This window comes from Anolis carolinensis, chromosome 3, assembly GCF_035594765.1.
Source record: "Anolis carolinensis isolate JA03-04 chromosome 3, rAnoCar3.1.pri, whole genome shotgun sequence".
Classification (NCBI taxonomy): Eukaryota; Metazoa; Chordata; class Lepidosauria; order Squamata; family Dactyloidae; genus Anolis; species Anolis carolinensis.
Genome location: NC_085843.1, coordinates 159,403,604 through 159,429,982, shown reverse-complemented (window position 1 = coordinate 159,429,982; position 26,379 = coordinate 159,403,604). Strand labels below are relative to the sequence as shown.

General features: G+C 39.5%; 1 protein-coding gene across 1 annotated transcript in view; it reads left to right on the top strand.

Annotated features, from left to right (window-relative positions):
* kcnk18 (potassium two pore domain channel subfamily K member 18) overlaps positions 1-25,072 on the top strand; it is a 29,562-nt gene extending 4,490 nt beyond the window's left edge. The window contains exons 2-3 of the mRNA XM_062976975.1: positions 16,451-16,594; positions 20,768-25,072. Coding sequence (XP_062833045.1) covers positions 16,451-16,594; positions 20,768-21,579 — 956 coding nt within the window. The 3' untranslated portion in view covers positions 21,580-25,072. The remainder of the gene's footprint in view (positions 1-16,450; positions 16,595-20,767) is intronic.
* Positions 25,073-26,379: the final 1,307 nt, after the last annotated feature.

The following is a 26,379-nucleotide window of genomic DNA, read 5'->3' as shown; positions in this document are numbered from 1 at the left end:
TTTCAAACTGCTAGGTTGGCAGAAGCTGGGGCTAACAGTGGGAACTCACCCCGCTCCCTGGATTCGAACCACCGGCCTTTTGGTCAGCAAGTTCAGCAGCTCAGCAGTTTAATCTGCTGTGCCACCGGGGATTCCATATAAGTAAAGTCAATAATATAATAATAGCAAAGGAATTACCAGCCACCATGGAGAGCTACAAATGTTAGAATTACATCATTAGGCAGAGAGAGCAATTGTGTGGGACAAGTTTTCACCACTTTCAATTCCCAGGATGTACCAACACTCCAGAAGAGACATCATGTCATTTTTGGTTATTATTTTCAGGAGATTCAAAAGTCGGGTTGTGGTATACGAAACAGGGGATGTATTTTCCCCACTCTTGCTATAAGAGTGGCAATGCAGAGGGTTCCATGGAAAAATCAGTATCTGAGCTGAGGCTTGTTGCTAACATTATACTTTGTAGGTGTGTACATGGGATAAGAGCATTAAGCATCTAAGAAGATGTCAAACCCAAATACTGTTATACAGAAATTGATGCATTTACCACAGATTTAATAGAATTATGGCAGTGGCAGGATGTGGAAAAAGACACCAGAACTGCATGGAAACTGTGAGTAATGGATATATTTACAAACTGAGTCACGAAAGCAGGGAAGGCAAAATGGGCTACAAGGAAGCCAAAGGGGGCTGACTAACTATTTTCCAGTAACATATATACAGCCAGTGGAACGGCGGTGGTACAATGGGTTAAACCCTTATGCCAGCTGAACTGCTGACCTGAAGGTTGGGATGCTGACCTGAAGGTTGCCAGTTTGAATCTGCGAGATGGGGTGAGCTCCTGTCTGTCAGCTCTAGCTTGTGGGGACATGAGAGAAGCATCCCAGTAGGATGGTAACACATTCAGGCGTCTCCTGCGTAATGGGTAGACTGCCAATTCTCTCAAACCAGATGGCCTTTGCGAAACTCTTCTATAGGTTCATATAACCCTTCATGCTGTTTAATATCTACATGATTTTGCTAGTAGAAATCATCCAGGGATTTGAGATGTATCAATATATTGATCATTTCCAGTTACCTTTCTTTGCTTTTTATCTCAATCCAGGAAAGCTTTGCAAGTCATTTTGTCTCTCGCATTTGCTTAAGTGTCACATTTCTTGACTAGCCATAAGATACCAGCAGATATATTGATAATGATCATACTGACTGGTCTTGAAAGCCATTACTTTTTGTCATGGATAGGAAATAAATTTGGCCAAGGGACTGAATCCCTATTTTGGAAGGGACTCAGAAACTATATTCTAGTAATAGGTGGGCCTACCAGCATGGGGCAGAACCAAGGACAAAATAGGTAGGAACAACCTGGTATAATTCTTACCAGCATAGGCACTTTCCAGCAGCTAGATATGAGTGGTCTTCAAAATGTTTCCGCAGTTTTATGTTTTTACTAGCTGTGCCCTGCCATGTGTTGCTGTGGCCAATTGGAATTGCACTGAATAGCCTCGCTGCTTCAAAGCCTGGCCACTTTCTATATAGAGGCATCCTTCCTTGGGCAGGTTGAATGGGATGGAGTAGCCTCGTAGCTTCAAAACCTGAGGGTTTTCTATCTAGGGAAAATCTTGGTTGGCCAGGTTGAACAGCACTGAATAGACTTGCTGCTTGCAATCCTGACCGCTTTCTACCTTGTGGAATTCTTGTTTGGCCAGATCGAATAGCAATGAATAGTCTCAGTGCAGCAAGTATGAATGCTGCAATTAGTTACCCTGATTAGCATTTAATGGCCTTGCAGCTTCAAAGCCTGGGTGCTTCCTGTCTGTTGGGAGATGTTAGCTGGCCCTGATTGTTTCCTGTCTGAAATTCCCCTGTCTTCTGAGTGTTGTTCTTTATTTACTGTCCTGATTTTAGAGATTATATTGTTCTGTATTATTATACCACAGTAATTAATACATATTATATTTATAATCTTATATTATCTGCTTGGAACAGGATTATATGAGGTCCCTTCTACACAACTGTATAAAATCCACACTGAACTGGATTATATGGCAGTGTGGACTCAAGATAATCTAGTTCAAAGCAGATTATCCTGCCTTGGCTTTCAGGATTATATAGGTATATGGTACGGCCTTGAGTCTACACTGCCATATAATCCAGTTCAAATCAGATAATCTGTATTTTATAGGCAATGTGGAAGAGGCCTGATTGAAGAGGCCCTGGGTGCCATTAAATGGCTGAGTGGATTGCTAGGAGACAAAGTGGGTGGAGCTTAGCCTTCTAACTGGCAGCAATGGGAAAAAACCGTTCTTCCTCTTCCTCTAATTAGGACTTTATTTTTCTTGTTTTTTTATTTAAAGACATATTTTGGATGACTATGTCTTTTGTGGCCAGATTTGTTGTGATTTGGTTCAGTGGCTTTGTTGTTTATTCCAAAATAAAATGAACGTAACATTTTTTAATATATAGATTGGAAAAGATGAAGGCAGAATTAGCAATAATTGGCCATGTCCAAAAATATCGTGTGACTACTATTAGCAAAAGAGCCCCTGGTGGTGCAGTGGGTTAAACCACTGAGCTGCTGAACTTACTGACCGAAAGGTTGGTGGTTCGAATACGGGAAGTGAGGTGAGCTCCCACTGTTAGCCCCATCTTCTGCCAACCTAGCAGTTCGAAAACATGCAGATGTGAGTAGATCAATAGGTACCACTCCAGCGGGAAGGTAAAGGTGCTCCATGTAGTCATGTCGGTCACATGACCTTGGAGGTGTCTACAGACAATGCTGGCTCTTCAGCTTAGAAATGAAGATGAGCACCAACCCCCAGAGTCGGACACGACTACACTTAATGTCAGGGGAAAACCTTTACATTTACCTTTACCTTTTACTCTTAGCAAGCCATCTGATCTTGCAGTTTTTGTATAAGAATTGCCATGCTGTGGTGAAGAAGGCTGTGAAAACTATAAACTGTACCAAAAAGAAACAATGTTCTGTCATACACTTTTTGTGAGCAGAAGTTGTGTTGGGAGCACACATTCATAATTTCTGCATTTGTACTCAGTATGGAAATTGAAAGGTTTGGAAATGGGTGTATTAGTATGGTGGATACAGAGTGCTCTAGATGTTCAGCTATAGTCACAACCACAAGGAGTGAAGGAAGAACTCTGGAAGTGATTCATGAAGAATAACAGTCAAAGAAGTTGCAGGAAAACTGAACTTGAGTGTTGGATCTTCCTATGCCCTGATTCATGACAGCCTTAAGATTAGGAAAGTGTGTGCCAGGTGGATCTCTAGGCAACTGACAGAGACGCATAAGCACAAGCAGCAAGCAGATACATCACAAAGAAAGGTGACTATGTAGAAAAGTGATGTTATTTGTTTTTGAAGTTCTTGATAGAATTTTTAAAAGTGTAGAAACTTTTTGAAGACCCCTCATAAACTACAGCTCAAAACAGAACAATTGGTGGATGTTGAGAATTTCTGAGACAAAATCTTAGTAGATAGATAATTATTGAATTGGCTATTAAAGGATTCGTTTTAAGGACTTCAAGATTAGAGCATCACCAATCTTGAAAGCCCTAAAATGAATTTAGATAAATCCACGGAGGACAGGGTTCTCAATACTACAGTACCGGCCACTGTCCACTATCATATATAGGGCCTATGAGCACATTACCCTCATGGCCTAATTTTGGGCTTCCTGTTGGTGTCTGTTTAGACACAGTGTGAACAGTATGCTATACCAGTGTAAGTTCTCAATCCAATCTGCCAGGACACTTAAGTTTTAAAGGGAAGTGTCCTCTTAAGTGTAGTGGTGGCATGCAACCAGACCCTTTAAAAAATAATTTCAAAATCCAGCCCAGTGAAATACATTCTTATTGCTTTAAATGACATTATAGAATAAAGTCCAGCAATAATTGATCTAATAGAAATATTTGTAGAAGCATTAAATTAATCTAAGCTACTACAGGGAATTCAAAGATCCTCTGTGCCAGGTAACTAGGAAAGAACATCAAAGTGGTGAACACCACCGAATATCACACTGAACTGCTTATTTAAGGTTTTCTTAAAACCTTTGAACCAAACAGGTTTTAGCTTTAGTAAATGAAGTTGATTTGTTCCAGGGAATTAACAGAAACGTTGATACCAAAGACAGGAATAACATGGAAAGGATAAGGATATGGATTGCTGTGAGTTTTCTGGGCTGTATGGCCATGTTCCAGAAGCATTCTCTCCTGACATTTCACCCACATCTATGGCAGGCATCCTCAGAGGTTGTGAGGTTTGTTGGAAACTAGGCAAGTGAGGATTATATATCTGTGGAAGGTCCAGGGTGGGAGGAAAGTGTGAATGTTACAATTTATCACCTTGATTAGCATTTAATGACCTTGCAGATTCCAGGCCTGGCTGATTCCTGCCTGGGGCAATCCTTTGTTGGGAGGTGTTAGCTGGCCCTGATTGTTTCATGTCTGGAATTGCCCTGTTTACAGAGTGTTGTACTTTATTTACTGTCCTGATTTTAGAGTTTTTTTTTTACTGTAGCCAGAATTTGTTTATTTTCATGGTTTCCTCCTTTTTGTTGAAATTGTCCACATGCTTGTGGATGTCAATGGCTTCTCTGTGTAGCCTGACATGGTGGTTGTTAGAGTAGTCCAGCATTTCTATGTTGTCAAATAATATACTGTGTCCAGGTTGGTCCATTAAGTGCTCTGCTATGGCTGACTTCTCTGGTTGGATTAGTCTACAATACCTTTCATGTTCTTTGATTCGTGTTTGGGCCTATGTTTGCTGGTCCCTATGTAGACTTGTCCACAACTGCATGGTATACGGTAGACCTCTTCAGAGGTGAGAGGATCCCTCTTGTCCTTTGCTGAACATAGCATCTGTTGGATTTTCTTAGTGGGTCTGAAGATAGTTTGTTGGTTGTGTTTCTTCATCAGCTTCCCTATGCAGTCCGTGGTTCCCTTGATGTGTGGTAAGAACACCTTTCCTCTGGGTGGATCCTTGGCTTTATTCTTGTGGCTTGTCCTTGGTCATGCAGCTCTTCTAATGTCTGTGGTGGAGTCTCCATTGGCCTGTAAAACCCTTGGAGAATATGTCCTTACACCCCCACCCCCAAAAAAGAGTTCAATATATTTCAGCAAAGTTTTAATTAAAAACTAACAACACACATGTGAAATGGGGAGAAAAACAGGCCAGACCAGTCTGCATAAAAAAGCAAGAAAATATTGGACCTTCTAGAAACCACTAGAAGGCTCCATGTTGGTGGCCAAGCATATAAGTCTATGCCCTTTTTACATGCTGGGCATAGCTGTTGTTGCTGGCTTATCTGCTTTCTCATTTCCTCTCTTTAGCTATTCACACATGCCCAGTAAGGGATTCTGGAGGTAGCTGCTGCTTACATTGTCTTTTGTAAGCAAGCTCTCACACAATAGGATTAGTTATAATATATTATCTCCCAGTTCAAGACTTATTATATTGTTTATTGCAGATTTGCTATAACATGAAACTGAAAATCAGTGTTTTTCTAGCCTTACTTCATCACCCCCCCCCCCAATGTCCATGGTTCTAGAAAACATCTAACTAGAGAGAAGATAAGGAAGAGATTGTGTGTAAAAAGATTTTGCAAAAAGGAGCTTCTTGACCAGAGTCTCTGTTATTTGTTTTAATTTTTTTGTAAACTAGCTAAACCCAGCCATGCCTCGCTCTGGCTCAGTATGATATCTGAAAGCAAATGAAAGTGTTGTAGCTATAGATTCAGTGAGAAAACACATCATTCAATTGAAAACCTGCCTTACGTTGCTGTGTCTATGTGGAATGTATGGAAAGGAAGGGAAAAGAGGGTTTTTTTCTTGCAAAAAGCATTTTTTTATTGTCATGCTCATGGATTGACTACATTTTTGGTTTGTCTTTTTTCTGTATCAACATTAAGATCAGACAGTTTACCAACTTTGTAGCATGCAACGTATAATTGCCCATGAGAGAAACATTTGTTTTCTAATTTCAAACTGCACACTTGCAAAGTTTGCCCCTGCGCTTTAGTGATAGTCATTGTGAATGCAAGGTATATTAGTAATGGAAGTAGTTTGAAATCGAATGCCTTGTCAGTCAGAATGAGTGGGATTTCCAGGGCAATCACTCCCAACTCCTGTATGTATGTAGTGTTGGCCATGTGGGGTCTGTGTGTCAAGTTTGGTCCAGATCCATTGTTGTCTGGTTTTAGTGCAGACTGGATAAGGGTGAAGTACAACTCCCATAACCATAGCAGTATGTTCAGTTGGTCATGGGGGCTATCTGTGCCACGTTTGGTCCCAATCCATTGTTGTTGGTGGTAACAATTTCTCTGGATGCAAATGAATTATAACTCCCATAAATCAAGGCCAATATCCCTCAATCTTTTCCAGAATTTTCCGATGGTCATGGGGAGTCTGTGTGCCTAGTTTTGTCCAGGTCTGTCATTTGTGTGGATCTCTGTGGTCTGTTGAAGTTGGAACTGAGTTGGGTGAAGGTGCTTCAAATCCCATCATTCATGGTCTATCCTTCTTTTATCAGTACCAGGACATGAAGTAAGTAATGGGGTGTATGTTTGCCAAATATGGCCCAGGTCCGTCATTCGTAGGGTTTGCAGTGGTCTGATTCGGGTGAAGGTACTGCAAATCCCATTGTCCATGGTTTGTCCTCCCCTAACTGCACCAGGATGTAAAGTGGGGTATGGGGGGTCTGTGTGCCAGGTTTGTTCCTGATCTGTCATTGGTGCAGATCACAGTGGTCTGTGGGAGGTGAAGTGATTGAAAGTACTGCATCCGTGATTCTTCCTCCCCTAAACTCATTATTAAAACACGTGCGTATTAGTGTGCCATGTTGTGTCAAAATTTCAAGTTGATCGGCCAACTACTTTTCGAGTTCTGCGTGCACAAATATGTGCAGGCTGTATTTTTATGTATAAAGATTACCTTGTGTCCTGTACTGGGAGAAAAGTAGAGCAAGCAATCAGTCAATCAATCAATGCACTCAACTCCTGCTGTAGGAAAGATTGTCCAAGTACATTAGCATTTCTATTATATTATTAACCCTGCATTAAGAATTTGTCAGATCTTTAAAAACATTTAAGACTAGATATCTGGAGGTTCTGGAAATTGTAACTCAAACAAAAGGAAGTTTCCCAAACCCTTGGAATTTGTGGTTCACTTAGACAATGACCTTAATGCAAATGGTATTCATGGTACAGAAAAAGGCAGCAAGAGTATGAACTGAACAAAAAAGTGTTGAATATCTTTGGGAAAGCTCATCCCATCAATAAAAGAGTACATTTAGGATTTGCATAATGCTTTGAACATATTTTGCCCAGAAAACAATGTGATAGGGTGGCCTTATAGTTGCTATAAGTCAGAAGCAACTTGAAGGCATGAAACAACAACAGCTCTCCAACATTTGGAGAAGTGGTTCACAACCTTTTTTTTTTTTTGACCAGGGCCCACTTTGATCAGAGCCTACTTTGACCAGGGACCACTCTGATCGGGGACCACTTGAACAGGGACAACTTTAACCAGGGACTACTTTGACCAGGGACCACTCTCCAACATTAGTACCAAAAGGGTTACGAATCAGTTTTTGGTCAACTTTAGATTCGATTTGGTTATTTAGGGTGCTGATTCAGAAAATTGCATTGGATAGACCACATGAGCTCTAGTTTCTGATACAGAACATATTTCATTGAGTAGTCACCATCTGCACTCCCACAGAAAACCATATTTAATAATTTAGAGCTGATGTGGTCTATCCAATGCAATGGTCAGCTCTGCAGAAAGGAGTGAAAATGAAAAAAAATAAAATAAAGAAGAAGAAGGTGCGCGGACCAGATTTTCGTTCTCATGGCCCACTGCTGGACCACGGCCCATAGCTTGGGAACCACTGATTTAGAGGATGGAATGGAATGGACACATTCCTCCCTAGACCCTCAGTGGATGCCTTACATATTGTAGATCATAACCGTAGTGGTCATATAGGATAAAAAATACTTTATTGTGTATATGTATGCATGAGCATGCGTGTGTACATGTGCATGTGTTAGTCCCATGTTATTCTGGAAAGAGACAAGGACATATTGCTGCTGTTGTTGTGTGCCTTCAAGTCATTTTCAAGTTATAGCAACCTCATGGGTTCTTTTTGGCAAGGTTTGTTTAGAGGGTTTGCTTTTGCCTTCCTCTGAGATTTAGAAGTGCCCAAGGTTCCTCAGGGGTTTCCATGTTTAAGCAAGGCTCTGAACCTTGATCCCTGGATGTCTTAAATGCCCTAAAGGCACTAGATCCTATCTGATCTTGAAAGCTAAGCAGAGGTGGTGCTGGCTACTACTTGGAGACCACCAATGAATATCAGGCAGTAACTACAGACTATACTTCAGAGGAAGGAACTGGAAAACTACCTCTGAGTATCCCTTGCTCATGAAATTCATGGTGTTGTTATGAGTTGACAGCTGGGTTGAAGGCTCATACACACACACAGTGTCTACTGACAATTATTGTAGGGTTGATACAAAGGGAAATGGAACTCCTGTATACTTATCAGCTGTGCAAAAGAGAAAGTTTCAGCTGACATCACATACCTGACAGTTCTACATATATATTTATGGAAGACATGGGAGCTCTCTTCTTCATCTGGCCACTCTACTTAATATATCACATGAAAAAAGAATTGGGGAAAAACATGAGCTGTAATTTAATGCGGTTACAGATTCTGTTCTTGGTAATAATTTTGATGCAGAAAAATGAAGCATAGGTTCATAATCCTACATAGAGTTGTTTTAGTGTTCACATGTTGCCTTGTACTTCTTCAAAGTGCCCTGGACAGCTATTTTCTTGAGCTAAAAGTGACTAATGGAAGATGGAAAAACCTATCTATTAATATTTCAAGAGAGCATCTAGCAAAGAAGATCCAAAATATGAGATGAAAATCAATGTCCATCTAAATGAAATGCTGTTATGTGGTTACAGGCTTTGGTCACGTTCAACCACACAGTCACAAGTAGTGCCAAACATAATCAAAAATCTACCTTTACCTCTGCCTCTACCATCATCATTGCCATCATCCATCACCACAAACTCCATTGTCAGTATTGCATTGTTAAAGAAAGAGCTTGCAACCATGGGTCAAACACTGCCAAATTATCTGACAAAATAAAGAAATATGCAGCCTACATCCAATGCTAGTTGTCCTTAAAACAGACTTATTCAAATCAGTGAACTCTGGTGTGGACTGGTCCATGAGGTCATGAAGAGTCGAAAGCGACTGAACGAATAAACAACAAACAACATTCAAATTAATGGGTCTATGCATCAGCATCATATCATTTTTGAATTGGCCATTGTGATCAGAGCAGGGATATAGAGTTAAATTTTGAAGTGCAGGAACCTATCTGGGTGCAGTATAGCTTTGTTCCAAAGATTAGTAGTCCATAGCATAACATCCAGGTCATAATTCAAGATAGATGTATGGAAGTGTAACCTTATTCATATATAGTCGTGATAGTAGCACTATTGTCACAATTGTGACTGTATCCTGAGATCTACATTAACAGGCATCAATCAAAATAGGACCCCTTGTTATGTTTTCTTGTCATACGAGGGTTATCCAGAAAGTAGATTACGTTTTGGAATTAAAAATGAACAAAGTATAGGAGAAAACATTTACCAGATGCAGTTGAAAGCCACACCCAAATACCACATCTCATGTAGTCGCCATTCAAATCTAGGCACTTACCATAGTGATGAATGAGCTTTGCAACTCCTTTCCCACTAAATTTGCCGCTTGCGTCCTCAACCACTTGTTTCCAACAATGGGGATGTGGCTGGCAACACAGCATTTTGGTGACGCTGCACAGCTGCGGGAAGGGGTGACCGGCTGGTTGAGGACGCAAGTGGCAGAATTTATTGGGAAGGAGTTGCCAAGCTCATTCATCGCTAAGGTATGTGCCTAGATTTGAATGGCGACTACGTGAGATGTGGTATTTGCATGTGGCTTTCAACTGCATATGGTAAATGTTTTCTCCTATACTTTATTCATTTTTAATTCCAAAACGTAGTCTACTTTCTGGATAGCCCTCGTAATTCCACTGGTTGGTAGAAATATCAGTTACCCAAACCCTGATTGTTGGCAGTAATGGACCATCTTCTGTGCATCTGATGCCTAAAGTGGGTCAGGTTGGGGGGTGCTACATAGCTACATGACTAACTAAGTGATGCATGTTGATCTCTGGCCTTTTAATAGGACCAGCGTAACTGTAATCCTATCCATGCTTGGGTCCAGAAAGAAAACTCCATTGAACTCTGTGGTGCTTATTTTGAACTGCATGGACTCAAAGCAAATTTGATCCTCAGCAAATTATCTTCAGGGCATGGAAAAATAAACATTTAGCTTTTAATTTGGAAAACTGATAATCTTGCAATGAAGCATTGTCATTTCAATGGCTGGAGTGAAGTAGAAATTCATCAAAGGAAAGCAGTATCCAGCTTCTGTACATTTCCTTCATGCTCACATCTGTGCTAATTCATCTCAAACAACAGCAGAAGTCAAAAACTGTGCCATCCCATGCCAGAGCAAGGAGGGCATGCTATTTACCCTGGTGATCTGGCAGATAATAACATCACGCTTAAAAACAACAGCAGCAATTCAACACCTCTGGAGGACACCTGGTCAAGGGAAAGTTGTAGTGCTCCTTATTTGCACCCCCCCCCGCCCCATAATGAACTTGTTAAAGTAGAATTTCAGCAATACTCTATTACTTGGGATATATATATACACACACTATAGATCCCAGAAACCTCCATTCAGTATGGCTGGTGGCTGTGCTGACTGGGAGTTCTGGGAGTTGTAGCACAAAAAAGTAACTTTTCCAAGTTTTGTTCCTCTGTACAGGAATGCCTTAGCCAAGTGACCACTTTCCTTCCATAACTCAATGATAGTAATAGTAGGAAGTAGGTTTGTGCCATTTTGAAAAACAGTCTTCGGCTGGTTCAGCTGTTCCAGATGCCTATAACGGCATGGGCTCCACTGCCATCTTTTTCTCGGCCACAACAGAACAGTGACAGTCGAAAACCAGTTGCCTTTGGTTTCTTTTGGTTACACATAGAGTACTGGGAGGGAGGCAGTCACTGCAAGGAAAAGAGGAACGGATCAAAGAAAGTGATACTTCTTAAGCCCTTGCCTTAAACCCAGGTCTCCTTGAAAGACAGAAGGAAAGGATCCCAGAAAGAGTGGTATCTTAACTCTGATGCTTTTAATCCAGGTCTTAATGAAGGATATAAGGACAAACAATCCCAGAAAGAGTGCTATCTTAACTCTGATGTTTTAAATCCATGTCTTAATGAAGGATATAAAGACAAACAATCCCAGATAGAGTGGTATCTTAACTCTGATTCTTAATAAAGAATATAAGGACAAACAATGCCTAAAATGATGGGAAGGGGAGCCTGGAGAGCCCCACACTATTGCTGCTAATAGGCTGGATTGAAAACAAATCTTTCATATTCCCAGATCAAAAACGGATTTCTGTCCTCCCAAATTTGTGGGGGTCCCGAAAAACAGATTGGGGCCCCATCAAAATCCGGGCCACTAAAACGGATCGCTGTTTATCTGAACTGCACAATTCTAGTAGGAAGAGAAAACCTACCACATATTCATAACGGATATGGAAATATGAGCATTTAATGCTTAGAAGTGCAGCAGTTGAATATAATGGAGTGCCTAAACAGAAGCTCATTGATAAAATAATGCAGGGAGAGTTACTATTGATTATCTAAAAGCTTTCTGTTATGCAAAGAAAGAGCTTTCTAATTTGAACTTCTGTGATCTAAGAAAATTAGAAGACTGCGTGCATTCTAATCTACACTTATCTGTAGAGTTAATTGAATTAGACTTGCCCATCTGAAGTATTCCTTCCCCACCCACATTTCAAAGTGTATTTTTGGAGTACATTTTTCTGCAAGGAAACATATCACTTTAACAACATGAAGGGCTTTATAATTTTCTAAGGCAGAGCTGAACATAAGAAAAGAAAGCAAGTATGTGCATCTTTGATCAGGATGGTCTAGAGCAGGGGTCCTCAAACTTTTTAAGCAGAGGGCCGGTCCACAATCCTTCAAACTATTGAGGGGCCAAATTATCATTTGGAAAAAAAAATACAAACAAATTCCTACGCACACTGCATATGCCTTATTTGTAGTGCAATACAACAATACCAATTAAATAACAATACAATATTTAAAAATGAAAACAATTTTAACCAACATAAACCTATCAGGATTTCAATGGGAATTGTGGGCCTGCTACTGGCCAATGAGATACTCTGTTTCCCCGAAAATAAGACAGTGTCTTATATTAATTTTTGCTCCCAAAGATGTGTTAGGTCTTATTTTCAGGGGATGTCTTATTTTTCCACAAAAAAGAATTCACATTTATGGTTGAATTATTTAAAAAATGAACATTTATTATCTACTGTACAGTAGTTGTCATCACAAAACAGCATAACCAAACTGTGAATCCTTTCAAGAATGTCTATATTATATTTTATTGCTATACTGTTTTTAAATTACTGTTTTAAATTTCTGTTCATATGTAAATTTATGTTGTTGTTGGACTTGTCCCTGTGTAAGCTGCCCTGAGTCCCTTCTGGGAGATGGAGGTGGGATACAAGAATAAAGTTATTATAATATTATTATTATTTCTTGTTACTACCTTTATTTCCATGTACAACAATCTATGGTATGTACATTTACCGATCCTGCATGCTTCCAAACAAAAACTTTGCTAGGTCTTACTTTCGGGGGTGGCCTTATATTTAGCAATTCAGCAAAACTTCGACTAGGTCTTATTTTTGGGGGATGTCTTATTTTCGGGGAAACAGGGTAGTCAGGTTAATTAGGATTGTTGTTGTTGTTGTGTGCCTTCAAGTCATTTCAGACTTTGGGTGAGCCTAAGTCTAAAATTATATATTTATTTATTTACTACATTTATTTACTACATTTATATCCCACCCTTCTCACCCCGAAGGGGACTCAGAGCAGCTGTATGTACATACAATATATTATATTATTAGCATAGCACAATATTAGCATCATATGTTACTATATTGAACTATACCACTATACTGTAATATTATATGTAATATATAACAAATAATTAACATTATTATATGGTATTATTATTAGTATTATATTGTATAACATTATAATATATTTATCAATATTATATATATATACAATATATTATATTATTAAAACTAATATAAAAATATTATATTATAAAACTGAGGGCGGGGGCCAGGTAAATGACCTTGGAGGGCCGCATCCGGCCCCCGGGCCTTAGTTTGGGGACCCCTGGTCTAGAGATAGATTGACAGCAATGCCAACCTGCCTCTATTATAAGCCACTCAGGGCCCTTCTACATAGCCCTATATCCCAGAATATCAAGGCAGAAAATCCCACAATATCTGCCTTGAACTGGGTTGTCTGAGCCCACACTGTCATGTATTCCAGTTCAAGGCAGAAAATGTGGGATTTTATTCAGCTCTGTGGAAGAGGCCTTTGTTGTGGGGGGAAATTAAGTGTGAAATGAATTCTGGGTGATTCAATACAACTGGTCAATGGCTGATTCAGGATAGATCAGAAGTATTTATTTTAAAAATGCATAATTAACCTATGGAGTCTGATACTACAAAATATCTTGATGCTAGTAGGTAGCATGGGGCCCTTCCACACAGCCAAATAACCCAGAATATCAAGGAAGAAAATCCCACAATATTTGCTTTGAACTGGGTTATTTGAGTCCACACTGCTATATATTCTGTTTCAAAGCAGATAATGTGAATGTTGTAATTTATCACCTTGATTAGCAATAACGGCCTTGCCATCTTCAAGGCCTAGCTTCTTCCTGCCTGAGGGAATCCTTTGTTGGGATGTGTTAGTTAGCCCTGATTGATTCATGTCTGGAATTCCTGTATTTTCAGAGTGTTCTTCTTTATTTATTGTCCTAATTTTAGAGTTTTTAAATACTGGAAGCCAGATTTTGTTCATTTTCATGGTTTCCTCCTTTCTGTTGAAATTGTCCACATGCTTGTGGATGTCAATGGCTTCTCTGTGTAGTCTGACATGATAGTTGTTAGAATGGTCCAGCATTTCTGTGTTCTCTAATAATATCCTGTGTCCAGGTTGGTCCATTAAGTGCTCTGCTATGGCTGACTTCTCTGGTTGGATTAGTCTGCAATACCTTTCATGTTCTTTGATTCGTGTTTGGGTGCTCCCTATATAGACTTGTCCACAGCTGCATGGTATACGGTAGACTCCTGCAGAGGTGAGAGGATCTCCCTTGTCCTTTGCTGAATGTAGCATTTGTTGGATTTTCTTAGTGGGTCTGTAGATAGTTTGCAGGTTGTTTTGCTTCATCAGCTTCCCTATGCGGTCAGTGTTTCCCTTGATATATGGTAAGAATGCTTTTCTTCTCGGCAGATGGGAGTGTTATTTCCAAAGCTCTGGGGAAATAGGCATTAAACCCTACAACAGCAGAGGCATAGTAGCTCTCTTTGGGGAAAAAATCAGATGCTACATCCTCATTCCCTTATTACATTGAGATCCATTATATTCACCCATTATCTGCGCTATGCAGTTTGTCTCCTCTTATTGGAACTCTTCTTTCTGTTGTTGCCAAAGGGCTGGGTACCAAAAGCTATAGTTAAGGTTGAAAAATTATCAACTATCAGGTGACTGACTCCCAAGGCTGTGTGTAGCAGACAATCATCTTTATGCATTACAGCGTTAAAGGAATCAATAGCCATTCTGTATGCTATATTAGCATCTGACAGATCTACATTTTAAGTCATGATTGGTTGCAAGCACTCTCCAGATTCCTTTGGGTATTGTAAGAGGAATTCCCGTTATAAAATCAGGAGCACTTTTTCCTGTGAAGCAGAAACGCAGTATCCTTTCGTTCTGAAGGCAGAAGCGAAGTGCCGGACCCATTTATCCCCTAGCTCTTTCTGGCTTTGTCAATTAGAAAGTTTTGAGGAGATGAAGTCTGAACCGTGTCCTCCCCAGACACAGAAAAGGACTTGCAGCCAGGTGTTTTGGACTGTCTTTCCTCATGCCTGCTTCCTCTGTGCTTTAGTTATCTATGCATTGCTGGGTGCCCTCATGTTTTCTCATGTGGAAGGCAACAGAGAGAGCAACGAAAGTGAGGCATACAGGAGATTTATGCTGAATCTTTGGAATCTCTCAAAGGATTTGTCAGGTATGTGCATAACATCAGCAGAGAACTTGGCAAAGTTAGTTGCACAGAACAGATATCAGTCCTCTTTTTAATGTTTTTAATTGATTGTTCAGTGTTTTAACTTGTTTTGTTGGGCTTGTCCCCATGTGAGCCACCCTGAGTCCCTTCGGGGAGATGGAGGCAGGATACAAAAATAAAGTTGTTATTATTTTCATTTTGAGTGTCTGGGTATACCCGAGAACCTGGGATTGCCACCAGTGGCTATTGGTAGGGATTTGCTCTGGATTTTAGTCCGAACTTTAAGTGAGTTTTTTTATTGTGTTTATCCTCATGCTTCAATTCTAAAAGCATTTGTTCATCCTCTTACGGTAATGTAATTTCTGCAGGATGTAAATTTCAAAACAGATTGCCTTTAGAATAAAAGATAGCACAGTATATGTCTTAAGGGATTATATATCTTGGTGGGAGGAAGATGATCAATCTTTCTGAGATACATTGTAATTTTAATTTATAGAACTTCCTTTTAGTGTAGTTTTTTGCCTTTACAATATGGCATTGTTTCATCTACTTTTGAAAAGAAAATACAGTAGAGTCTCACTTATCCAAGACTCACTTATCCAAAGTTCTGGATTATCCAAGGCATTTTTGTAGCCAATGTTTTCAATATATCATGATATTTTGGTGCTAAATTTTTAAATTTAAAGTAATTACAACATAACATTACTTCATATTGAACTACTTTTTCTGTCAAATTTGATGTATAACATGATGTTTATGTGCTTAATTTGTAAAATCATAACCTAATTTGATGTTAATAGGCTTTTCCTTAATCCCATCTTATTATTCAAGATATTTGCTTATCCAAGGTTCTGCCGGCCCGTTTAGCTTGGATAAGTGAGACTCTACTGTAAAGGATTTAGAGCATTGGTTTTAAAACTAGTGGCAATCCTGGAATATGCAAAAATATACTATAAAAGTAATTCCAAGTAGATTAATTATTTCTCTCTATATTGAATAACTTCAGAAAACCCAGATATAAGAATTAGAGAGAGGAGGGACTATTGGATTTCAAGGAGTCATACCGAGTCAAAATTGAGGGTCAACACAATTGTCTCATCCCTGAAATGTCAATAATTTTCTGCCATTCAGCATGATTTACCTCTCTTATCAATAAGTTATCACTTTGTCTCACATTCTTTTCAACAGAAAATGAGACCTCAAATGAGATATTTAAGAACAGAATACATGAATTACTCAGTGATATTGACTTCATATGGTTTTCCAATCCCAAAAAGAAGTGGTCCTTCCTTGGCTCTCTCTTTTTCTGTTGTACTGTCTTCACAACAGTGGGTAAGTATGATGTTTAAAATTGTGTGTTGGATTTACTCAGATACTTGATCTCATTGGTAAATGAATGAAAGAAAAAGCCTGAAGGGGCTCCATGAATCTTTCAAAATCAGTATATCCACCTCCATTATCAAAACAGTGGTTCCCAACCTTTGGGCCTCCAGATTTCAGCTCCACCAGTTCCTAACAGCTGGTAAACTGGCTGGGATTTCTAGGAGTTGAAGTCCAAAACAACTGGAGGACCAAAGATTGGGAACCACTGATGTAAAGCACTGCTTCTTAGATGGTGGATCTTTGATCTCAAATGGGTTTCTGAAAAAGAAAATGGAGGCCACAAAAATGCAGCAACACTAAAAGGTTTCTGAATGCCACCTAGTGACCATTTTAAAGATTTACACAAATGTGAGCAACAACCTGAATTGTTTACAGTGTATTCTGTTGAAAATGCTTCAGTTGTACTTCATAAAAAGGAGAAATCAGCCTCTTTAGCAAGCTTAGCTAATGCTGATTTATTATTAGTAGATGTTTGATTTGTATACTTACCTATTTGATATACCTTATATACCTGAGGTCACATAAAACATTCTCAGTCAGAAAGGAACATAAGGATAAAATACTAATACCGTGTTTCCTTGAAAATAAGACAGTGTCATATATTAATTTTTGCTTCCAAAGATGGGCTAGGACTTATTTTCAGGGCATGTCTTATTTTTTTATGAAGAAGAATTCATATTTATTGTTGAACAAAAAAAAAAGAACATTATTGTATACTGCACAGTAGTTGTCATTACAAACCAGCATAACCAGACAAATTGTGAATCCTATCAAGAATTTCTTGTTACTACCATTATTTCAATGTAAAACAATCTATGGTACGTACATTTACTGATCCTGCATGCTCTGGTGTTCTGTTTGGCAGGCATGCTTCCAAACAAAAACTTTGCTAGGTCTTGCTTTCAGGGGAGGTCTTATATTTAGCAATTCAGCAAAACCTCTACTAGGTCTTATTTTCAGGGGATGTCTTATTTTCGGGAAAACAGGGTAAAAATGTATAGGAATATTGGTAGAAATTTTGTGTTTCAATCATATCTTGTCCTAATTTACAACTGGATATTCTTGCCATTATTTTATTTACGACATTTCTACCCCGCCTTTCTCAACCCAGCACGAGGATTTTGGAGGAATGGATTTTAATCATATGTTTTATATTTTTATATTGTTTTAGTTGTTTTATTGGATTTTCATTGCTGTTTTAATTATGTGTAGGCATCGAATTGTTGCCAATTTTGTACGCCGCCCTGAGTCCCTTCGGGTGAGAAGGGCGGGATATAAATGTTGGAAATAAATAAATAAATAAATAAAACCTTGAAGGGGACTCAAGGCGGCTTCACACATAGGCAACTATTTGATGCCTTAGAACAGTGGTTCTCAACCTGTGAGTGCCCAGGTGCTTTGGCCTACAACTCCCAGAAATCGCAGCCAGTTTACCAGCTGTTAGGATTTCTGGAAGTTGAAGGCCAAAACGTCTGGGGATCCTCAACTTGGGAACCACTGCCTTAGAACAATGTACAATTAAAATAAACATTTTAAAATAGCATTTAAAACACATTCAAACATTTAAAAACATTACTTTCACTATTAACCATGCAATCCGCAATCCATCTATTGCACTACAATTGTTCTCTGATGGCTTGATCCCAAAGCCGCATTTTCATTCTCTTTTGGAAGGTCAGGAGGGAGGGGGCTGATTTAATATCCATGGGGAGGGAATTCCACAGCCGAGAGGCCACCATTGAGAAGGCCCTGTCTCTTGTCCCCACCAGTCATGCCTGCAAAGGAAGTGGGACCAAGAGCAGGGCCTCCCTGGACGATCTTAAGCACCGAGATGGTTCATAAGAGGAGATATTATCTCAATGTGCATCTTCACAATTCACTGGCCAGATTTCCTATCACCTCTGTTCCATAGACAAGTATACATCAAGTTACATTAAGTTAAAATTATAGGATTACAACAAAAATCAATTGAAGTCATTTAGACTTTTGTATCCATTAATTCCATGCAGTCATGTTGGCCGCATGACCTTAGAAGCATCTACGGACAAGGCCGGCTCTTTGGTTTAGAAATGGAGATGAGCACCAACCCCCAGAGTCAGACATGACTGGACTTAATGTCAGGGGAAAACCTTTTCCTTTATCTATCCATTAGCTAGATGTATATATTGCCTTTCCACTAAAACACAGCTTAAGACACTACACTTTAAAATAGATATTAAAAATTATAATTAAAATATGAAAAAACATTAGAGTAAAACATCAGTGAACAATGCATCCATTAAAGCACAGCAATAAAAAATACATGAATGGCTTCTTTCAAATTAAAACTTACTTTAGCAACAAGATTGCATTAAAAAACCTTTCTGAATAAAAATGTCTTTGCTAGTTAGTGGGAAGAACAAAACCAGAGCCAACTTTGCCTTCCTTTGCAGCATCTTCCAGAGGATCGATGCAGCTGTGAGAAGGCCCTCTTTTTAGTTCCTGCTAAAACTGATTCCAGTGCTTCTTTAAAGGCCTGAAAATCTGAGGAGGCTTGTATGAGAAAATATTGTAATATCTAGCAATCCAATACATTTTAGTTACAGTTGTTTTTCAAAATGTTTAGACAGCAGTACATGGTCACAGCATTTGTAAGTAATTTGCAGCCTGAAAATTCAATTTCCAGCAGTTAGAACCGTTAACTTTAAGGCCAGAATCCAGTATCAGCTACATCAGTGGTTCTCAACCTTCCTTGATACAGTTCCTCATGTTGTAGTGACCCCCAACCATAGAATTATTTTTGTTGCTATTTCATAACTGTAATTTTACTACTGTTATGAAGCATAATGTAAATATCCGATATGCAGGATGTATTTTATTACACTGGACCAAATTTGGCACAAATACCTAATATCCCCAAATTTGAATACTGGTGGAGTTGGGGGGGGTTGATTTTGTCATTTGGGTGTTGTAGTTGCTGGGATTTATAGTTCGCCTACAATCAAAGAGCGTTATGAACTCCGCCAACGATGGAAATGAACCAAACTTCGCACACAGAACTCCCATGACAAACAGGAAATATTGGAAGGGTTTGGTGGGAATTGATTTTGAGTTTGGGAGTTGTAGTTCACCTACATCCAGAGAGCATTGTGGACTCAACTCAATGATGGATCTAGACCAAACTTGGTACAAATACCCAATATGCCCAGATGTGAACACTGGTGGAGTTTGAGGAAAATATAGCTTGGCATTTGGGAGTTGTAGTCGCTGGGATTTATAGTTCACCTACAATTAAAGAGCCACTTGAACCCCACCAATGATCAAATTGGACCTAACTTCCCATACAGAACCCCCATGATCAACAGAAAATAGTGGTCTTTGGTGACCGCACTGAATCCCCTTCACGACCCCCTCCAGGGGTCCTGACCCCCAGGTTGAGAAACACTGAGCTACATATTTAATGAGAAAACATATATTATCGAAAGTGTTTTGTGTTCACAATAGATAGTCATTGTTTTGAAATTATTGCCACAATCCTAACTCCCCTGTTATTCAAAACCTATTTTACTAGACATCAGCTATAAGGTGAGAAATAGGTCCATTCTGTCGGTGATCAGAGTGTGCATTAGTGGTATTTCCATCAGGTTTGGGATGGGAGTCAAGTCAAGAGGGAAACAGGGGCAGAGATAGTACCTCATTCCATTTTTCACTGAAAACAGGTAGAGACATCTTCCGTTTTCTTACTGTGGCATTTCATCTCATTGTGTTTAAAAACAAATTGTATCATTTCTTAGAACCCATTACTGAGTTAAACTCTTGTGCCAGCAGGACTGCTGACCAAAAGGTCAGTGGTTTGAATCCATGTAGTGGGTTGCGCTCCTGTCTGTCAACTCTAGCTTCCCATGATGGGACATGAGCGAAGCCTCCCACAGGATGGTAAAACATCAAACACATAGGTGTCCCCTGGGCAAAGTCCTTGCAGACGGCTAATTCTCTCACACCATAAATGGAAAAAAATGTTATATTTTGAGAAAGACCTTAAGTGAAGAAATTACCATCATATTTTATCAGCTTTGTTCTGGGAAAATGAGCAGTAACAGATCAAGTAACACTTTCTTTTTATCTTATTTGGTTTATTTTCAGGTTATGGCCATACCTATCCTGTGACAAGACTTGGGAAATATTTGTGTATGCTGTATGCTTTATTTGGCATACCTCTGATGTTCTTAGTTCTCACTGATACGGGAGATATCCTTGCAGCTATACTATCGAGGTCTTACAATAAAGTCAGACAGCTACAGTCAAAACTGTTAAGCAGACTCTCTTGCGGACCTAACTGCAGAAAGAGGAGAGAGTCAAAACCAGGCTCATCGTCGCTGAGACAAAATAAAATAGTGCTTCATGAACCTTTAAATATTAGAGAAGTGCTACAAAACAATCCTTCCTTTAAAAAAAAGTCTGGACAAGATCGAAACATTGAAATGTTTGAAAGACTTATTGCTAGGGAAAATGACTTTCTTGCACCACCAAAACCGAACAGAGTTGAACGATGTAGTTCGTGTCCTGAACTAGACAAAGGGCCCATGATGAATCACGTGATTGGCAACATTGACAATATAGGGAAAGAAGTAGAAAAGCTGGATGTACCCTTTTCATTGATGACTTTTATTGTCTTTGCATACATTTCCTGTGCTGCTGCTATTCTTCCTCATTGGGAACATGACTTGAATTTTGAGGGTGCTTTCTATTTTTGCTTTATCACCTTAACAACCATTGGTTTTGGTGATGTCCAACTGCGGCATCCCAACTTTTTCTTGTTCCTCTCAATTTATATTGTGGTGGGCATGGAAATTGTGATCATCGCTTTCAAGCTGGGACAAGACAGACTTCTAAGTCTTTACAAAAAGCTGGTTTCCTTCATTGGCCGGAAAAACATTCACCATAAAACAGTATGACAAAAGGAGAAATGCCAATGCCAGTTTTGAAATCATGTCCACAGACAGCTGCAAGTTAAAATGGAAGGACAATCATAAAGGAATAGACGGCTTCATGGGTAGTGGGAAGTGACTGTATACTGCTGGAATGACTAATTTATAATGCCCACCAAGTACAGAGGGTTTGCAAGAGTTTCCTCTCTTTGCAGGATCAAATAGATAGAATAGCATGCAGTCTACCAAGAGCAAACTCCATAGAGCTTGAAGGAGGCTGATGTCTCCTTTGTCAGTGAGACAGTGAATCTGCTCTAGGGCTTCTTCCACACAATTGTATAAACTTGGACACTATCTGCTTTCAACTGGATTGTATAGCAGTGTGGACTCAGATAAACCAGTTCAAAGCAGATATTGTGGATTATCGGCTTTGATATTCTGGGCTGCGTGGAAAGGCACTGGATTTCCTTCTGAACTTTATAAAAGGCACTTGTGGCACCAAATCCTGTGCCCAAAATAGTTAAGTATCTAAAGCATCTATGCTGTAGAGTAAATGTAGTTTGACACCACTTTAACTGCCATGGCTCAATGGTCTGGACTTTGTAGTTGGTGAGGCACCAATACTCTTTGACTGAGATGACTAAATACCACTAAAACTCATGATTCCAGATAACTGAGCCATAACAATTAAAGTGGTATCAATCTACATTCATTCTATGCTGTAGATACAATGAAAATACCATACCTATAACAATTGTAATAAAATAGCATTAAGCAAACAATTGACTGATTTATTTTAAATAAATGACTAGAATTGTTTAAAACTCTGGGGAGAAAAAAAGAGTATAACTTGATGCCTAAAACTCACTGGGCTAGCACAGACATATCTGCCCAAGTAGGGCATTTCACAGATAGGTGCCATTGCATGAAAGGCCCTGTCGCTATTTATTATCTGATTTAACTCAATAAAGAGAGAATAATGATCTTACAATGTGAGCAGGATTGTGTAGGAGAAAAATCAGAGTTTGGAAACATTTCTTTTTGAACTACAATTCCCAGACTACCTCAACCAGATAAACTTTGTCCCAAGATGGCAAATCAGATGGCAAAAAAGAGGGATGTTCATTAAAGATTTCCCCTGACCCACTTCCCATGGACTGAGAGCAACAAAACTTGGCACAATTATTAGTCCTTCTCTACATAGGTGCCATCTAGGGACACACACTTCTCCCATCTTTTTAAGCAGCTGTAGACAAATTGCTTGAAGAAGTCAACAGATTGCTCCAAAAGCCAAGTTGTGACTTCAGAAATCAGAATCTCATCATATGAAAAATGCTTCAAAAATAACTTCATTGTTGGAAAGAGGTGGAAGTCCGATGGTGCAAGGTCAGTGAATAAGGGGAATGCGGTAGAATTTCAAAGCCAAAGGAGCATGCTTCCATTTGGGCAACATGTGAATTGTGAACTGGTGCATTTCTTGCAGTAGGTGCACACCTTTGGTAAGCATGTCCCGTCTCTTGGTTTTGATGGCCTCCCACAATTTCCACATTGATCATGGTACCAGTGATCATGATACCCTTTGCTAGGAAATCCATCAATACTATTTAGTGTTGGTCCCAAAATACTGTGAGCATGACCTTGCCTGCTGAGAGTTGGGCATGTGCCTTCTTTGGAGGTGGTGAGTCATGATGCTTCCATTGCATCGACTGGACTTTAGTCTCAGGATCATAGTGATGGACTTAGCTTTCATCCTATGTGATCAGTCTGTTGGAAAAGTCGTCCTGGTTTCCATGGCACATCGTCAATAGAGCCTGAGAGCATTCAACTTGTTCCTGCTTCTGGAAAGCAGCCGGGGAACCCAGTGAACTGTTAACTTATGCATTTGAAGATGGTCTTGGGTGATTTTTTTCCATGGACCCCACACTAATCTTGACATTTTGTGCTAGATGGTGAATGGCTACTCAACAATTTTCCAAAATGATGATTTCCACTTGCAGGATGGTGTGTTCCTCAATAGCGGGGTGGGGTCACCCTGGAATTGAAGCTGTTTGCACAGAAGTCTGACCATATTTGAATTGACGACGCCAGTTCTTGACTACATCTTATGATGGGGAATAATCACCCTAAACCTCTTTCATCTCATCGAACATCTCCTTTGGTGTGTGGCTCTTCAAGTAAAGGAACTTGATGACTGCTCTGTATTGTACTGGGTCCATTATCAAACCTCACACCACTTCAGCACCAGTAAAATCAAGACCGCTATCAGTTCTGAGTTGTAAATAGGCATATAACCTATAGAGACTTATATCATTATACATGTGCAGTTTCAACATCCTGTGATAAATAGAAGTGGTCAGGAGGAGCTTTAATGAATGCCCCTCGTACATCAAAAGCAATTGGGTATTAAATATCAATGCTAGGATCAGAACAAGAATAACTTTCAAGGCTTGGTCCTAAATTCCTCAAGGCAGTAAATACTAAAATATTCATGTTGAATGCCACTCCCTGATCTTGAGAATTAGCCATGCAATATCCTTGTAACTTTTCAGGAATAAACTTCAGTTTATTGCCCCTCAGCTATCTCATAGTGCTTCTGACAACTTCAACCAGCTTCAGAGGTCAAGAAAAAAAACAGGAGCCTTCAGAAAGAGAAATGTAAAAATCCAGCAGTGTCCATTATGAACTTATCATATGCTCCCCAACATGTTTCACAGAAGTGTAGTGAGAGAGATGCCTTCAATAAAACTCCTGTGGAGGAAATTGGTAAACAGATAGAAAACCAAGGCATTGTGGTTCAGAAGATTCCAGACCATTGAATAATAGTCCAAAGATTCAAGCAGTTTGCACGAAAGGCAACAACAGTTTCTGTAATGTTTTCTATAGCTGGTTATCTTAGAATACTAATACACTTGAGAGTGGGAATATGTTATTTTTCGTTCTATGTGTGGTTTGTATGAGAAAAGGACCCCAAAAGAAAGGAAGAGTGGCGTATACTTCAGGTTTCTCTCCTATTCTTCCAGTTTCATCTTAGATTTACTACCATTGATGCAAAAGTTTGCACTCAACTAATTCAGCATGACGGAAGGAGAAAAGGGGGTGCAATCTTTCCTTTCCCAGTGGGCAAACTGCTCTGGTATAGCTTAGCTACAGTTCATTATGTATGACTTTTTGCCATTTTCACCATCCACTGATTTTGGTTGGCCAGAGATGTCCTGTTTGTCTTCTGCTAAATGTTGGAGGGTATGCCAAAGTAAAAGTAACCAAACATACCAGAGAATCTGGGGATGTAGAAATGAAGAAATTGTGAGAAAATTTGAATGAATCATTATTTGTATCAGATTCTGGTCTGTTTCTATTTTCTTGCAAAGTGGTGTGACTTCACTGTGTATTACATTATGCTGGTAATAGATGGGTTGCATGTATTTTTATGCTACTAATAGCTTTTCTGTTTTATAGGGATGAGAGGTCCTCACTCTTCCTTGAGCTGGTGAATTGGAACATGCCTGAGAGCCAAACACCATTTTGTTGGGGGTTGTAGATATAAATAAATATAAGCTTTACCACAGTATCTGAATCAAGATAAACCCTGAAGTATAATAAAGTGTCACTTAGGCTTGTGTAACAAGTAACAGTATCTTTACTTCAGTTCAAAAGATCAAACAGGCCAATAATATATACAGCACTCTCTCTCTGAATTTACATAGAGAAAAGAGGAATAAACAGTCCCTTTAAACAGTCTTTAAATATGCCTCATTTGCTTTATAAATAATCAGGCTTCGGAGATTATGGCAGCCATTTCCTTCCTGACCATTTTCAGTCAGCTGCTCTCCTCCCTCTCTGAGATAAAAGTGGCAGTTAAAATGGTTTGTCTCAGCACCAAGCTAGAGACAGCAGCCAATCGGAATTCTGGCTTCTGACTGACTGAGCCAATCAGCTGTCGACATATGCCCTTTCCAGTCAACTCACCATATCATTACAAATCCTCACACATTTCTCTTTCCAATATTAAACAGATTACAAACGTACTTATGAAAGACAGTGAATACATTCCTACTCTTATCAGCAATGCCATCTGAAGGTATATCATTTCATTGACTAGGGGCCCTTCCACACAGCCATATAATGCAGAATATCAAGGCAGAAAATCCCACAAAATGCTTTGAACTGGATTAACTGAGTCCACACTGCCATATATTCCAGTTCAAAGCAGACAATGTGGGATTTTATTCAGCTGTGTGGAATGGGCCTGGGAAGGATGGGTTGAGACACAATGAGGCTCTAAAACAGGAGGTGTGTTATTGCAGTTGGTCTGGGGAGCCTTTTTTCTGTTCCTGAAATTTTTGAAACTTTTTTTAGTGAATCATGAAGAGTAGTTTCATAGCGCAAAATAATTTAGAAATCGGGCTCCATCAATAAACTTCAGTGGATACTCAATGAACACTCATGGGGATTTGGTTAATCAGTTAAAATCAATACGTAAACCAGGTTTTTTAAACCTGAAAAATGTGTGTGTGTGTGTGTGGGGGGGGGGGGGGGGTTGAACCCCCTAACCCCCCCCCCCCGGCTACAGCCCCGGTGTTGCTACATTTATGTCACATTTCATATTGAACTGTTCCCAAAATGCCTGATGCCATAGCCAGGTCTTTAACTGGAGGGAGGGGCCAGTCTAATGTAATGGGAAGGGAATTCCATCGTCAAGGGGCCACCACTGAGAAGGCCCTGTCTCTTGTCCCAACCAATCATGCATGTGAAGGGGGGGAGGTGGGATCGAGAGCACGCCTCCTCAGCAAATCTTACTTCTCTAACCCAGTGGTTCTCAACCTGGGA